This window comes from Lissotriton helveticus, chromosome 7 (assembly GCF_964261635.1).
Source record: "Lissotriton helveticus chromosome 7, aLisHel1.1, whole genome shotgun sequence".
Classification (NCBI taxonomy): Eukaryota; Metazoa; Chordata; class Amphibia; order Caudata; family Salamandridae; genus Lissotriton; species Lissotriton helveticus.
The window spans coordinates 118,205,429-118,222,964 of NC_136068.1; the positions used below are offsets into that span (position 1 = coordinate 118,205,429).

General features: G+C 43.2%; 1 protein-coding gene across 1 annotated transcript in view; it reads right to left on the bottom strand.

Moving 5' to 3' along the window:
• The window catches only part of OPRL1 (opioid related nociceptin receptor 1), a 205,432-nt gene extending 195,394 nt beyond the window's left edge, over window positions 1-10,038 (bottom strand). Inside the window, exon 1 of the mRNA XM_078650431.1 lies at window positions 9,800-10,038. Within this exon, the coding sequence (XP_078506557.1) occupies window positions 9,800-10,026 (227 nt within the window). The 5' untranslated portion in view covers window positions 10,027-10,038. The remainder of the gene's footprint in view (window positions 1-9,799) is intronic.
• Window positions 10,039-17,536: the final 7,498 nt, after the last annotated feature.

The window sequence follows — 17,536 nt, forward strand, 5'->3', positions numbered from 1 at the left end:
CAGCACACATGGAAAAAGCAAAATGGCATGGTTTGTTTATGTACAGGATGGTGTCCCTTTTTTGTACATAAACAAACCTTTTTAAAAAAATTCAATTTTTTAACTTTCATGTGTGCAGCATGAAGCCGCACACATGAAAGTTGCAAAATGGCATTTTAGGATTGTTTATGTGCAGGAAGGGACACCTTCCTACACATAACCAATCCTCCCCTGCACACAGGCACCCTTGCACTCTGGGGCAAGGGTGCCTGCGATGGCGCTAAGTTGTTAAACTTAGCGCCATCGCAGGGGGAAACGCAAGCCTGCACCACATTCTTGTAAATATGGTCAGCCTTGCGTTTCCGAAGTGGCGGAGAGAGGCTTTAAGCCCAGGAGGCTAATGACACGCTCCACCACTTCATTGTACAGATCCCCCAGTATTCTTTGTCTTCAACTGCAGGCACAAAAATGATTACAGTGCGAGTTTCTACTTGGGTATGTTTCTGATCTGTTGGATACCAGGGAAAATGTTATCTAGGTCCTATTCATGCATTTTTTGTGTTTTGGCCTGTCTGCACATCATCGCCATAAAGATTTGTAACTATGGCCCATCACTTTTTTACAAAACTCAGTCATCTTTGTAATACGCCTCATAACTGACTGATCGCTAGACCACATCTCAGTCTCTGAACGATGCTGCAGAGTGGAATCTAATGGTTTTGGAACCTTCTCTTATGTGGAATATACACAATACATTAAGGGTAAGGCACGAGGATTAACTTGACATGAGTTGCCTTTCTGCACTCCCAGGTTTCATTGGTTTGGGAGAAAGCCCATCAATTTGTTCTTGACTTCTGCATTTAATTTCTAGATGACATGCACTCAAGGATGTTAGCACAATTATAAAAAACACAATTGATTCTTACCAATCTGCTTCTCTTCTAAACCTCCCTTTTATGTTCATTTCTTCTCAAATTGTAAGGTCCTGTTTAAATCCTCATTGTGAGAAGCCCAGATTGATTGATTGATTGATTGTGGGTTTCTAAAGCGCTAGAATCGACTCCCGAAGGAGTATCTCTGCACTGTAGACCGCTGGGAAACCCGTCCTGGCTTTCCCTGTGAGATGGTTCCTACTGGGTATCCCCAAGGTGAAACCAGGCATCCCCGGTGTATGTGGGGGGCCGTTGTGGAGATGAGGCAAGCTAATGCCCAGAGTTGCCGAGTATGATCCCTAGTTAGAGTAGGTACCGAGGCGAGAATTATCGAGTCCGTTGACCCTGGTCCAAGACCCTGCCGCATCGGGAATTGAACCCTGGTCCCGGGCCGTCCTCTGCTCCCGCGTCGGGAATTGAACCCTGGTCCCGGGCCGTCCTCTGCTCCCGGGTTTGCCGCCTCTAACCAGTGAGCCACACCCCTCCACTCATAAAGTACTCTGTTTGCACGAGCAATTTGTGCCAGGTTCTACTTTGTGAAAAATTGGGTAGGCAAAAAGTCAAGTAAGCAACTATGACCTGAGTTGGAATGATAATGTGGGTGCAAATGGGATATTGGCATTTGGATCAGGATTTGTGGGCAACTCAGAAGAAGAGTCTTAGAGGGCTGAGCCTTTTGCATTTCTAGATTATTTTCATGAGACTTTCACTAATTCCCACATATTTCATATTTATAGGACCTGTGTTAACTCTAATCTGATAAATGACTCATGCAGAACCTTTTTTCATCATTGTATCCTACTCGGAGTATGTAGCTGTTGCTAATTGTACCACTTTTTCTGCAATATTCAGTGTTGACCAGCATTGGTGACTGTCGCTTGCTGTTCATTCTTCACTCTCTTCAGTAGCAGCTGCAGCCGGCAGTGGGAGTACCTGCAGGGCGGTGACGTGGGGAGGGGGTGGGGCAGGGTGGGGGTTAGTAATGTATGGATTACGGACCTTAACAGATAAGTAAACATTTAAATAAATAAAACGAATATTGTTGAGTGCACTACATCACCAAATGCGATGCAGTGCGCTCAACGAAATTCGTTTTATTTATTTAAATATTTACTTACCTGTAAAACTCCGTAATCCATACATAACTACCCCTCACCCTGCCCCTCCCCCTCCCCACGTCACCACCCTGCAGGTACTCCCACTGCCGGTGCAGCTGTTCAGTAGGTTGTTCTTCCCATGTAGGGTTTTGTATTTATTCTGTTAAAATTCAGCTTTTAATACGTATTTCCCTATAAACCCATAACTTTTTTTTGAATTTAGTGACACAGTCATTCCTCTATTTCTATCACGCTACTTTGAGGTGGAGTTATTGCGGACGTTCGAAGCTAACATTTAGAGTGATTTACAGAAGTCCAAGCCTATGTTGATGAAGACAAAAGTTTGTCTTAGGTATCTGCCTATCAGGATAAGTAGGACCGTTTAGGAGAAATCTCATCAAAGAAGTCATTGTTAAACTGTAATTACTCTTGCAGCTGTACATTTCACAATTTTCTAAGAAAATGTAGGCAACAGGTCCATTACATGTGCATTTTTGCATAGGGTGGAAGCTTCTTCCCTGTTAAGAATGCTTTACACCGAATTTGATTAGAGGCATTGACAAATAATTCTGCATTGGGAGCAATGCTTAGAACGGAATATTCTGTAAATCAATAATAGTTTAGGACTACTCATAGCAAATTAGTGTATTCTATTACTCATGAACCCCTCCGCTGCGCCGAACATTCCACGCTTGTGCGGAACGTTCTATTGCGCGGGCGGGGCCGGAACGCTCAGTGGACGGGCGCAGCACTACCGAGGTAGTGCACGCGACGTCCGCTGAATGTGCGCCGCACGGAAGGGGTTAAATTACATTCAAAGAGCAAGATTATCTCATTTCTGGATTCATTCAGTTGTGGTACCCTATCAAGTTATTTTTGGCTCTTTCGCCTCTGTGATTATTATCCACGTTACAGTGTCAAACCAGAATTTGTTTACATTTACTTGTTGGGAAAATGTAATCTCTAACATCACTTGTAATACAATGTACTGACATAGGGTCCGAGTTATATCTTGATGGTAAGAATACTCCGTTGCAATGGCAACGGAGTATCCTTATCACCAAGAGAATGGTCCGCCAATTTGATTTACATACAGGTGGATCATTGGTGTAACCATGGCTACTGTGTCTCCGCCATGGTTAGACCCTCCAAACTGAGTTGGGCCATTGGAGAATTGGTTTTACGCCCATCCACCCAATTAGGATGGGAGAACGTACAACCGTCTTTGCTTTACTGCAGCCGCGGCCGGCAGTGGGAGTACCTGCAGGGCGGTGGCGTGGGGAGGGGGAGGGGCAGGGTGGAGGGTAGTAATGTATGGATTATGGAGCATCCCAGGTAAGTAAACATTTAAATAAATAAAACGAATTTTGTTGAGTGCACTGCATCCCCAAATGCGATGCAGTGCGCGCAACGAAATTCGTTTTATTTATTTAAATGTTTACTCACCTGTAAAGCTCCGTAATCCATACATTACTACCCCCGACCCTGCCCCTCCCCACGTCACCGCCCTGCAGGTACTCCCACTGCTGGCAGTGGCTGCTTTACTGTCCGTCACTGCCAGGCAAACCCTGGCGGCGAGGGACAATACAAAATAAATAATGCCCCCATCACCATAGTAGATGACTCCCATGGTCGGGGGGGCATTATTTTATTAATTTTCAAAAAGAAAATCCCATTTCAGGATGTTGTTTTTGAGAGTAAAAAAAAAAGGAAAATAGATTGGTGCAAGCACCAAATAGTGAAATGGACTGACAGGAACTGCTGTGATGGCGGTTCCTGCCAGTGCTCCATAAATGACCGCCATCTTGGCAGTGATTTAGAAGAAATATGGCAAGTCGGGACCTCTGTCAGGGCGACGGAGGAATTTATTCCACCAGCCTGATAGAACAATGGCCCGACCGCCAATAACTAAATCAGGTATCAAGTATGGTGAAATTACTTGCAATCGTATCAGTGTTCATGTTTTAATTAATCGTTGACCAGTATTTAAATATTATGCTGTATTTTGCAAACTCTTTACTCATATTAATACCTTTTTTTACAAATCTTGCACACAAATTGATATTTCTTTACTCTTCTAGGTAGAAAAAAAACTCATTTTTTATTGCTTGAAATGTTTACATACCATGAAAAGTTTTTGAATAAAGTAACGAGTTAAGCTGAAACATACCGTCATTGGTTTTCTGAAAAATTAAATTATTTTTGTCTAGAGTCGAAATTCAGAATTCTTTAGACACAGCAGATGTTATGTATAGATTGTTAGTGTTTTATGATGTCTTTTAGAATGAAGTCTAGTAAGCAAAATAATTAAAAACTGCATATCTCTAACTTTGTGAGGGTTATACGCTATATAATTTTTAATAATAATAATGATTTACATTTTTTATGTCAGCCATTGAGTCGCAACCTTTTTTTTTTTTTTTTTTTTTTTAAGTAATTTTTATTTGCATCAAAGGATCACATAGTCAGTAAACAGTTCATTTTTTCAAAAAATTACAGGAGAACCAGGTATATAACATAATTCCATAATTACAATAGTAAAGCTTATACAGTGCAAAACAAAGAATTTAATAATCAGTAACCAAGATTTTTGAAAAATATTTGCTAAGACATGAATAGCCCCCATATTCTGTCAATTTTTCGTCTGGCCTGCATTCCCCTAGATTCTGCAATAGCGGTTTCCATACTATGGATCTCCTTTACTAAACTCCACCATTCTAAAACTGTTGGAGGGTTCTTTTGGATCCATGCTCTGGCAACAATTAACCTTCCACATGTGATTAGAATATTCAGCAGATCTTTAGACATTTCATCCCCGTTGATGCCTACACAAACATCGATGTTTGAGAGAAGAAAGGGTTGTTCCAACCTCTCAGTGATAACCTTAGTTATTCCTACCCAATATTCCTTAAGGTGAGGACAGGTAAAAAACATATGAACGATGTCCGCACCACTCAAATCACATTTCGGGCATTTCGTTTTATCTGAATGAATGTTGTTCGTTGCCCATTTAAGTATCCTTTCAGGAGTGTAATATAATTGACAGATTGTTTTAAACATCTGCAATTTTAAACTAGAAGATTGAACTGATGTATTTAGGCTTTTAAATGATGTGGTAATTAGATCTGTGGGAATACTCATTGCCAGTTTCCTATTCCACTTCTCCGTTAAAATAGTTGCATCACCGGTCTTGAGATCAGAGAAAAGCTTATAACCGAGACTTATAATAGATTTATCAGTATCCCTATAGATACAGTCCCATATCTCCGATTCTGAGATTGTGGAGAGTTCTATTTTTTTTACTAAGTAATCTCTGACCTGATAGTATTTAAACCTAGCTGCTTCTGATAGGTTGTAGCAAAGTTTCATCTTATCAAATGCCATAAAGCCAAGGTGATCGAATAGATCCCCCAAAAGACAAATACCAGAGTTCAAAAACATTTGACACGGTGCCTCATGAAAAATAGTAGGGAAGCCGGGATTGCCCCATAAAGGTGTTTGACTGTGAAAAAGAGATGTATTGCATTTAGCCATAATAGATCGCCAGATACTTACAGTATCCCTTATGGTCTTAAATTTAACCCTTTTAAAATAGTTGGGGTCATTCATCCTATACAAAAACATATTGACATCTAATCCTAGTAAAAATTTGTGAAAGTATAAGCATTTATCTAAAACTGCCAGACTGCAAATCCGGGTCATAAATGCTGACCAGTAGTAAAGTTTGAAGTCTGGAAAAAGCAGTCCTCCTTGGCTAAAAGGAAGTTTAAGCAATGATACAGCCCGCCGAGCTTTTTTATATCCCCATACAAAGCTTCCAATAATACCTTCTAGTCTAGTAAAGAAGGAGTTATTGACCCGCAAAGGAATTGTTCGGAACAGATACAGAAATTTTGGCAAAATTTTCATTTTTATTAGATTTATTCGCCCAATCATATTAATAGGAAGTTTATGCCATTTTTTAAGTTGCATGGCAGTTTCTTTTAATAAAGGTTCATAATTTAGTCCTATAATAGAATCAATATCTGAGCATATTTTAACACCCAAGTACGTGGCTACGTTACTAATTCCAAGGACAGAAGTGCTAGGTTGGTAATTCATGACGACTTGGGTTTTGGTGGTGTTAAGTTTGTAGCCAGAAACTGAGCCATAGATGTCAGCCTCTATTAAAATACCTTTCATAGTTCTAGCAGCATCTGGGGAGAAAACTGCGATATCGTCAGCATATACAGTTATATCTAACTTGTTTAATCCATTAAAAAAAGGACTGATTAGTGTTTGACGTTGTAAAGCAATCAGGAAAGGCTCTATCGCAAGAGCAAAAAGTAATGGTGATAAAGGGCACCCTTGCCTAGTCCCTCTTTTGATGGGAAACATAGAAGAGCATTTTCCCATATATGAGATCTTACCCATCGGATTATCATATAAAGATTGGATCCATCGCAGATGTTTTCCTTTAATACCAAATGACTGTAATGTGGCCCACAAAAAACCCCACCCCACCCGGTCAAATGCTTTTTCGGCATCTAATAAAATCATACCGAGTGGGGTGTGTTTAATCCGTGCCGCATCGAAAGCTGATATAGCCATGTTAATATGTGCTGTGGTGTCACGCTTAGGGATGAATCCATGTTGTTGAGGAGAGACGAGTTGGGACATAAACGGGGCTAATCTAGTTGCCAGTATTTTGGCAAAGATTTTTGCATCACTATTAATAAGAGAGATAGGCCTGTACGATCCCATCTCTTGTGGTGCTTTACCTTTTTTCAAAAAGAAAATAATTTGAGTTAGGTTCCATGACCTAGGTGCTTGTTGCCCTTTACCAATAGCACTAACTACATCAGCAAATAGTGGTGATAATTCTTCAGTACAATATTTATACATTTCCAAAGGAATAAGATCTTCCCCGACAGCTTTGCCCATTGCAAGGGATTTAATTGCTCCCCTAATTTCTAATGGCGTGATCTCGGCTTCCAGTTGAGCCGATTGATCTGGACTTAAGTTATTGACTTTATTATCATCAATATAATTATTAATACAGTCCTCTAAGATAGCATTTTCCGGTGTATAAAGAGTCTGATAGAAAGAAGCAAACTGTTGTAGAATTGATTTTGGGTCACAGAATAATTGATTGTTGTCCCCCTTGATTTCTTTAACCATATTAATGGAGCGATCTTCCGCAACTTTATAAGCTAGTAATTTCCCGCTTTTATCTCCACTTTCATACTGTTCTAAATGGTATTTTTTTAATTTATTAATGCTCTTATCCCTCAGAAGATTCTTAATTGTAGTTTTAAGCTCGATTAATTTGAAGTTTAAATCTTCTAAGTTAAGAACATTATTACAGATAGCATCAGATATCTGGAGTTCAATATCCCTAATTTCATTTAACTTTTGTTGATTTAAAGTTCGAAGTTCTTTGTTTTGTCGCCAAATATATTGTTGGGTAAATCCCCGTACACTAGCTTTACATGAATCCCAAACTATCCATGGTAAGCTCGATTGAGCATTGAGTCGCAACCTTCTGACTTCTGTCCATGAGCCAAAATTCCTCTAACTCCTCTCCATGTGCACTAAGCCACTAATAATTTCGACATATGTACCCTAAACTCTTCACACCAGCTTGCTCCAAACTCTTAACACTGTTTGTACATGTTCTGCCAACTCCAGCATCTGTTTGCCAATATTCTTACCATTTCAGTCAAAGAGGCCAAAGTTTACTGACCCATCGATCATGTGACTGGAACGCCTCACTTAGTATGTGCTTTCAGATTCTTATGCTCACCCTCCTCCCACTGTCCCAGTGATCCCTCAGCCACTCACAACATCTGTCCATCTGCTCTCAGTGCCTCACACTGCCTCTTTATGCACACCCAGCTAAACTGTGGTGGTCCATGTATCCCAAGCTTCCCACAGTGTCTGCCCATGAGCCGCAAGCTCACTGTTGTCTAGCATAGGTCTACACCCCTTATACTGCCTGTCAATGTCAGTGGCGGCTGGCATGTACTGAGTGTGGTGAGGCAGGCGGCACACACTAGAAAATAATAAAATAAAAGAGACTTACCTTCCTTACGTGCAACGCAACGTGCTCCCCTCCCTCCAGTGTCTTCTGGAAGAGCAATGGAGGTCTGCGCTTTCTCTAACCCAACTGTCTAAGACCGATAGGTTAGAGAGCTTTAAAATGCACATGTCTGGCTGGCTGTCCCAAGATGGCCGGCCAAAGAGACATGCACATTTTAAAGCACACAGCTCAGCTCCCTGCTGCTGCCATTCAGCAGCACTGGCCCAGTCCCATTCTGACACTTAGGGGCTCATTAGGATGGCGGACGGACCTGCGTCCGTCTGCCACCCTAGAGGAGGAGGGACCGTCCCCCGGGGCAGCGCCGGTCCCTCCAGTGCAATTAGGATGTAACCGCCAGCCTGGCGGTCACATCCTCAATATTTAACATTGCGGCGGGTGCTGCCGCAAGGTTAAATATGCATGCTTAGCATTTGCATGCACAAAGCGGCAGGCACCGCGCGGTGGCTGCCGCTTTGTGCATGCAAATGCAGGGGGGTACCATAGGTACCCCCCATGCGCACCCCCCACCCCCCCACTCACCCTGGGGGCCCGCAACGGGCCCCCAAAGAAATCACCGTATGCCTTTCCAATGGCGGAGAACCCGCCGCGGAAAGGCATCTGTTTTTCGCCATAATAATATGGCTGGCGGTGTCTGATAGACACCGCCAGCCATGTTAGAGCTTCTCCGCCGCGGTCAGAAGGCGACCGTGGCAGAAAAGCTGCAGACCGATTTTGAGACCCACCGCCATCCTAATTTGGCGGTGGGTCTTTTGTGTCTCCCCAGCGGTTTTCCCGCATCCTCCGGGCCGGCGGTGGCTTCCGCCGGCCCGGAGGATGCGGGAAAACTGCGATCCTAATCGGCCCCTAAGTTCAAGACGGGTTGCTGAAAACTAACATGGTAACTTTATTACCATTTTATTTCTCATCCCTGGGGCTTGTGGGGCGAAGCTCCTCTGCTCAAATGGAGGAGCTGCCCCTGGATGTGACCCAAACCTACCCCGCCCTACCTGTGCACGTGTCCCAAGCTTGTCAATCTGCCTGCTCGTGAAACCCACACCCATTGCATCCTGTACTCCATGCTAATCTTCCTCACACTTTCTTTCCCCTATCTGCTACACCCTGTAGGTCCATGTGCCCCAAAATATCCTTAACTTCTGTCTTTTGTGCATGCGCTGTTTTCGTCAGTTTAACAACACTAAAAGATGCCTGATGCTCCAATATCTCAAATGTAGCACATTTTAAAGATGCCCCCTTTTGCACAGATGACTCTATGGGCACAGGTGACTCCATGATGGATAGTCACAATACTTTGAGCTATTGACTTTCCTTTTGCATTCCAATTGGCCCACATTCCTATTGGTTCAATTTAGTAAGCTCAAGTGTAGCTATGGCAATGCATCTGTTTCTTCAAGAAATCCCAGGGCTAGAAACATAGGGCCTTCTTTATGAAAACTGTTGCATCGATGCGTGAAAACAGTGATGCAACACTTTTGCGCTGCCGTTGTGTCACTTTTCATGACGCAGCAGCAGGGTAAACAATGCGCCACGTTGCAGCATATTTACAAAGTGACCCTGCCGGTGGCGCAAAAGTATTGCAAGTGGCTCATAAATAAAACTTATAGTGTAGTTGTCATATATAACCAAGTCTAAAGCCAACATGAACTCTTATAGACATGCATTAGTTTTGACATGTGCATCACTTGGGCAGAATGTTTGCTGCCCCGCCTTACCTGACGATGACAAACATGACGGCACAGTTTCCCACCAGTCCCAGCACACACACAATGAGGTAGACGATCACAATGGTGAGCTTGATGCCAAGGGGCAGGAAGGTGTCGGAGGTGGAGTTGAAGTACCAGCCGCTCGGCAGGGCGCTCAGGTTCATCACTGAAGAGTCGTTCAGAAGCTTGCTGAAGTAGGACGCCTCAAAAGATGGCATGGGGAAATGTGGGTCCATTGTGGGGTCTACTTTGCAGGAGCGCCTAGAACACAAGAGGTGGTGAGATGGTGAGTAGCAGGATGTATGGGTTACTTTCACAACTTCCTAGAGAGACTGTCAGGGCTCTTGCAATCATAGCCATTCGATGGTGTGACATGGGAATGACTCCGCACCAGTCATTTACACTTTTGAAGGGAATAAGTCTGCCATTGGCCTGACTCTGCCCCATCCTTACCATCTTTCAGGGAGTTATGTCTGTCTGTTGATGAATCAGCAGATTGCCAAGAGACAGGACTACCAGACCCATCCAGAGTGGAGAGGTGTGGCGCCGCGGCCAGGGCGACTGACGCTGGAATCTGGGGATCACGGTTCGATCCCTGGCTCCGGCGGCAGCTCAGCTCAGCACCATGTGACTCTGGGCAATAGCTCACTTAGGGCCAGATGTAGGTAATCCCCGATTACCGATTCTTAAATACCGAATCATACAGATTCGGTATTTAAGAACTGGCAATCGGGATGTAGGTATTTTTACCGATTCAATTACCGAATCGGTATTTACCGATTCTGTAATTGCCATTGATTCCTATGGGCCTTGAGGCCCATAGGAATCAATGTCAATTACAGAATCGGTAAATACCGATTCTGTAAAATTACCAAATTTACAAGGGGGACAGGGTGTCACTTTGACACCCTGTTGCACCCCTGATTCTGGCTTGTGTGAAATGTGACACACATACATGCCCTTAGGGCATGTATGTGTGCCACATGGCACCGGTGTACATGCACATACACAGAAATTCATTATTTACCACCAAATATTATTTGGTGGTAAATAACGAAATCCTAAGGGCCTGTGGCACTGTTTTCAGTGCCACCTACATCTGGATTTACAGAATCGGTAAATATACCGATTCGGTATTTTACCAAATCGGTAAATATACAGAATCTGTAAATTTACCGATTCTATAAAATTTAGGCTCCCTACATCTCAAACTCCAAATACCGGTCGGTAACGGCCGAAATTGGCCGTTACCGACCGGTATTTGGCAACCTACATCTGGCCCCAAATTTCCAAGACGGCCCCCAGCTCCTTGAGACCCATAAGGGTGAGTAGTTTGTCCTTTACAAATACGGATTTACATCCAGTCCACTCTCTTTCCTCCATGCAGCCATACTCTTCGATCCATGTGATCTTAAGCTCAGCATTTACTCTATTTTTGCCACTCCTGCCTTGCATCTGTTCAATTCCCATATACATAACCAATACAATTCCTTTCGTGTAACCTTTCCCGTGCACCAAATGCTGAATGCATTAATTAAGGTAATGCATCGTGCTGGCTTTTTCACACTTTCTCATTGAATACAAACATCAACATTTGCACTTTGCATACGTGTTCGCGTACACATCTCAGTAGCTCTCAATGCTCCTTCTGCTAAACTGCATCTTTTGCACATGTGGACTCCAGAACTCAACATGATACTCCAGTCGTTGCCTCCAGAAATGTACAGAATACATGTAATGAGAACTCACCAATTATATTTATAAAGGCAAACCATAGCTCTAATGAGCTGTCTGTGCAGTTTAGCCCTCTTGCCTCTGGCAGTATGCCTCCGGGCTTCCTGAGGGCGAAGTATTCGACATAAATTCCCATTAAAACGACTTCAGAGATTTCACACATTTAACTAATAGCATTAACAGTAATATGGCATAGGCATCAAAAATATGCTGAAGAAATCCTCTGAACCACCACAAGGGTTAGGTAGAGGTAAAATCAAGGTAATGCACTGAAAAGAGCATCCAGCGACCAGTAGAATAATATGAAGCCCGTGTTGCTATATTAGTTTGTGTTTTTATGGACCACACAGCAAATGCTGTTTCCATTATTGTTTGTGAATCTTCTGTGTCATTGACTGAACCTGCGAGTTTCTCTACTTTCTGGCATTGCATATGAGCAAGGGAAGAGCTTACTCTCTTTACTCACCTGATCCATATGATCAGGTGAGTAAAGAGAGTAAGCGCTCCTCGCTCTAGATGAAGTCCGTTCCTTGCAACTTGTGTCCATCTACCTCTCCATCCTTTGAGCCTTTCATGGATTCACCTATCTTTTCATTCACCCATACATCCATACATCCTTTCACCGTTCCAGCCATCATCCTTTCATCATTACAGTCTTCTATCCATCCATCCATCCATCCTAACACTCACATTTCCACCCATCCATCAATTCTTCTACATCCATCCACAGATGCACCCCTTTTATCAATCCACCAATTTATCCTTTCACCCATCCACCCTGATGGCCATTCATCTCTCCACCCATTCATCGAGCCTTCCATCATCCCAGCCACTTCTATTCGTCCATTCATGGGCATGTTGTTTACCCTTTCATCCATCATTCTTTTCACCTTTGCATCCATCCTTTCATCCCTGTGACCCTTCCTTCCTGTCACAGTGGGTTTCTTATTATCACGTCTTTTCTTTCACTCTTCCTTCCAGCCTTCTTTCTCTCTCTTTTCATGTTCATTTCTTTGCTGTGATTAACTTTTCATCCATATCAATTGTTATCATTTTCACTTACTTTTGTTTTAAAGAGATTTTATCAGCAGAGCTGCAGACAGGAACAGCTCATAAATAACTTTACATGTCAACAACCCCCCACTCCCCCCAGTCCCCCACCCCGTCCACACACAAACTGCAAAAGCAGGGGCTTCAGGATACCTCTGCACATGAGCAATAGATTTGTTAGATCAGAGAGGTAATAAGACTGGAAAGTTTGGACTCTCATTTTGAGTCTGATGGAGCATCATCCCAATGGGGACACTGTCCCAGTGATCTTGAGAGGCCCAGCATTCCTGCACCGACAATATTGCCAATTGTAATATCTGGTCTAACATTATGAGGTGGAAAATGCTTTCAGTAAAATCACTGGGGCTCTAAGAGAAAGGCATGGTGCCAGTAGCGGCTTCTGGCGGGAGTGCTACCGGGTGGTAATGTGGGGCGGTTGAGGGGCAGGGTGGGGGGTAACACTGGAATATGGATGAATGCCAGTTAACAATTAAATCAATAAAATGAATTCCGTTGCGCGTGCTGCATCACCGCCGCTACTGTAATAGAGCAGAGGCTCACACTGCTCCCAATACACCCCTCGCCCCCCCTCCAGTGCCATGGGAGCATGCAACACTCCCACAGAAGCTCCAGAGCCCGCCATTAACCACTCCCCACTGTCCATCACATAGTTGCTCTGAGATGATGATAAATGTGAGAAAACATTAGTAAAAGAACCTGGTGATATAGATCTGATTAGTTATTCCCCATTCAGAGGAGTTTACCTCAATTTGAGGTAGAGATACTGATCGGATCTGTAAGTCCAACCTAGGAATCTTCATACAGGGCATCTTGAGGGAGCGGTGAAGATTCTTGAAGCAGGTCATGGCATCAAAATAAGACAGCAATGTATGAATATGAGTGTGTGAAGCTCGAGAAGGTCTTTGCAGTTTGTCAGTCCCCAAAAAAGCGTTGTGTATGCGACCTGTCAGCAGGCAGGCAGTCGCAGCTGCGCTGACTCATGGGTGGCGGGGTGCGCGGGGGTTAATTTTTTTTATAAAAATGACAACTTACCTTCGCCTGCCCAGTCCGGTCGCGCGTCGCGTCCCTCCGAGTGCCAGGAAGCAAGCAGCCTCTCTCTCCTTCCCTCAGCCAATCACAATCCTGCAATGGCAGCATTCTGATTGGCTAGGACGCCGTCCTTACATGCGTCTATAGGGAGGCCATTTTCTCCATGTAGGCTGCTGAGAAAACAGAGAGTGCGCATGACTAGTTTGGTTGGCCCTGGGGCCGACTAAACAGTGCCCACAACAGTGGGCAAGCCACTCCTCCCCTGCCCTGTAGCAGGACCGCCCACCCACCAGCCCCAACCAAACCCGTCTGTTTTTACACAGTGTAAGACGCAGAAACATAAAATGGTATTCATAATTCATTTTCTTTTTTCTGCTTCTAGCACTGCTAGAAAGCAGTGGGGCGATGCTCCTACGCCCACATGGAGGAGCCGCCCCTGCCAGTACCTTTGAGTATTTGCACAACTCTAGCACCACGCAACGCACTGCGACACAATGGCAACCCACACATGCCTTGCATGACATGTATTCTCAAGGTAAACCCTCTAGTTCAAATTTCAATGCAATGAGACCTCCATAGAGAAAAGAAAGCCATGAACTAGTTGTAGTTTTCCGGCAACTACAGATCGTAAAAAGAGGAATATTAAGCAATATTCGGCCTGGCCCTTGTTTGCGCTAGGTTTACTTTGGCTTTAGGATTTCTTGCAAAGCCACTTCACACTATTTTTGTTGACCTGGCGTTAGTTGGTGGGCTTCCACACTCCTTATGTTCCTGTGCATAAACGATTTTGGTGCAAAGCTTCTTCAGATTTCAGCACAAAAAAGGTTTTGCACAGTGAAGTTGATCAACTTTGCAAAGCAGTGCCATGTTTTGCGAGAGTGCCCGAGAAGGGATACAGTAAATCTAGGCCTAGCTGCAACTTCACCTTTACTCTAACATTCTGTGGCAACTCTCCAAACTAATGTCAGCATACGATACCAGCCTGGCAAGGCTACTATCAATGCATGGGCACCTGTTGTTTCTGGTTTACAATCGCACGCTTATTAACAGATGTATGTCATCACAACGCATGCTTTTACTACGCATGCCTTTACAACGCAGGTTTTACAACGCAAGTGGAATAGTTTAATTTACTATTCTAACTCCAGTCCCGGTGGATAGTAGGGAAGGTTTTGGATAGTAAATTAAACTATTCCCTATCCTCCAGCGCAAGTAGTTGTAATGACTTGCGTTGTAAATCCTGCTTTGTAATGGTAGGGCGTCATAAAAGTTGCCACGTGATGGATGTTTCCCCTTATTAACAAGACTGTTCTTATGCTATATAATGAGTGTGTCGCATAAACACATTTCGCGCTCTGTACACAAAAATCCTATTGAACTTTTCAATGATTGGGTTGCAAATGCATCATTTTTAATGCTTTTTTAATGCTGAGCAGGGAAATGATCTGAAGCCATATAAGAGACAGGGTCTACCTTGCATGCTGTCAGGCACAATGGTGCATCAAGATATTAACTCCTTGTAGAAACCCTAACCAATAGACAACAGCTTAGGCTCTTTTTTATTGTACACTGTAATCGATTTCTGAAGTATATCAAACACTTTGGTGTAAGTTAGGAGTACTGCAATACTCCTTGATACCCAATCAGCCGTGGCCCATGCAGGTAAGAGCAGTGGGGCTGCATTAGGAGGGGGATTCGACAGACGACGCCAATGAAAAATTAAATAAATTATTATTTTTCCCTCATTGTTGTCTGTCGAAATCCCCCCCACTCCACCCGGCCCCACCGCTCTTACCTGCAGGGGCCGCGGCGGTATCCAGGCCTGTCAAAAGACCGCCTTTTGGGAAGAAATATAAAACAAATGTTTAATTATAGAAAATGCCCTCAAATTGAAGGTACATTAGAATAAACTAATATTGAGCAAAAGTACATTCAATGGAATTAACATTTTTCTTTTTCAGAAGGTTTCTTTTTACTCTTTCATACTATTGACAAGTCAAGGCTGCAGATAGCAGATGATCATTATTTATTTTAGCAATTCTACCACCCAACGCGTTTCGTTCAACTAGGGGCCTTCTTCAGGGCTCCATTGTTCATCAAGTGTATACTACCCCCATCTTTAAACATGATACCCATTAATCAAATCATAACACAACGGACATGTATATACGGTGACTGCCGGCATAGCGGGACTGCGGTATTCACTGGTCAACATTATGAAAGAGTAAAAAGAAAGAACTCTGAAAAATAATAAAGTTACTTCTATTGAATGGACTTTTTTTTTTGCTTAGGAATACCTTACCTCTAGTTTGGATTTTCTATTACTAAGCAATCATTTTACAGACTGCTTTCTTGAAGTTTTGCCACTGAAGACTGTCCACCCTGCACAGTATGTGGCATAGAGATGTAGTGAGAATCTTAATTTATGGCCTGTCACTTCCATAACAATAAATGTGTATGAAGAGATGTGCAAGGAGGACAAAGGGAAAGAAAGCCCCTATGACTCTCCCAGATTCGTCCTTCTGGAATGACATTGATAACCATTGCAGGGGCGGTTCCTGGCCTAAGGGAGATAATATAAGTCAACATAGCTGGGAAGAGAGCAGGTAGTGCCCCATTATCCGGTCAATAATTTGACGATACAAAGCAACAAGAGAAAATGACAGGCCAATAAGGCACTTTTCAAATGTTTGCTTAGCAGCTTCGAACTTGGTTGCCACGGTAACCGCTGGGGCCTTGGGCTGCTCATCTCCTCCCTCTGGGCATTAGGTGGCTGGGAATGGAAGAAATTACAGCTTTTTGTTGATGATTTGTGGAAAGGGGTCCATTAAATAAATAGCTCACAGGGATGTGCGAAACAGCTCAAAGTTTTGATTGATTGAAAGGGCACTTGTATAGCGCCCGTTTCGCTGCAGTGTCGCGAGGCACACGAAATAAGCATGTGATTTTTGTGAAAATTACTGTACCATGCAAACTATGCCTGGGGAGTCATCTGCATGGAAACTGGACACCAGGAAAGCTTTGATTACAAAAGTAACACGAGACACCTGCTCAGTGTATCTTCCATATTGTTTCTAAAGGCATGAAGTGAACGTCGCTGGTGCAGCACAAATGCAATTCCACAATTCCCCAATGAATTTTATGCTCCATTGGGTGAAAATGTTGAGAAAAAACATAAGCAGAAAAAATCCAAAAATGGTGTGAACTAAAAGAAAACTCAAAGACTGACACTCAGGCAATGTTAAAGTCTTGTAAAACAAAATTCACCTGTTATTATCCATGATGTGCAGTGTCAATTAGGGGTGGGTGGACATCTCCGTTCCTCCCACGGAATGTGCAGAGATGTGCCCCTTCCGCCTTTCGCAATGAAGGCGGAGAAACTAGGCAAATCTCCGCACACTCAGGGGCGTAACGGAAGTTGGCCGCCCGCCTCCCGCCCGCAATATTAAATGACATTAAAAAGCCTAAAATAAGATTTAAATAAAACTTACCATATCGCGGGGTCATCCTTGTCCATCAAGCCTTCTTCTTGGAACTGCACATGCGCGGGAGCCTGCGCATGCTCATTCCTGGCAATTCAATGAGTAACTGTTCTCAAATTATTTTGGAGGTGGGTCTCATAAGAAAAACCACCCAACCACAGTAAATGCAGATAAAGAGCACAAAAACGCGGGACTATCTTATTTGTTTGAAGATATGAATTTGTTTATATATAAATCATTCAATTAAAAAGAGTACAAATGGATAATCAAATTAGCAATAATTAATGAAAAGAGGTAAAATCAAATTAGTCCAACAATTCATGAAACACATCTATTCCAAAGAAATTGGTAATGACCGATCCCTTGATAAGAATAATGGTCACTAAAGATCAACAAATATCTCAGAAAGTCGACGTTTTGGTCTCAGTGG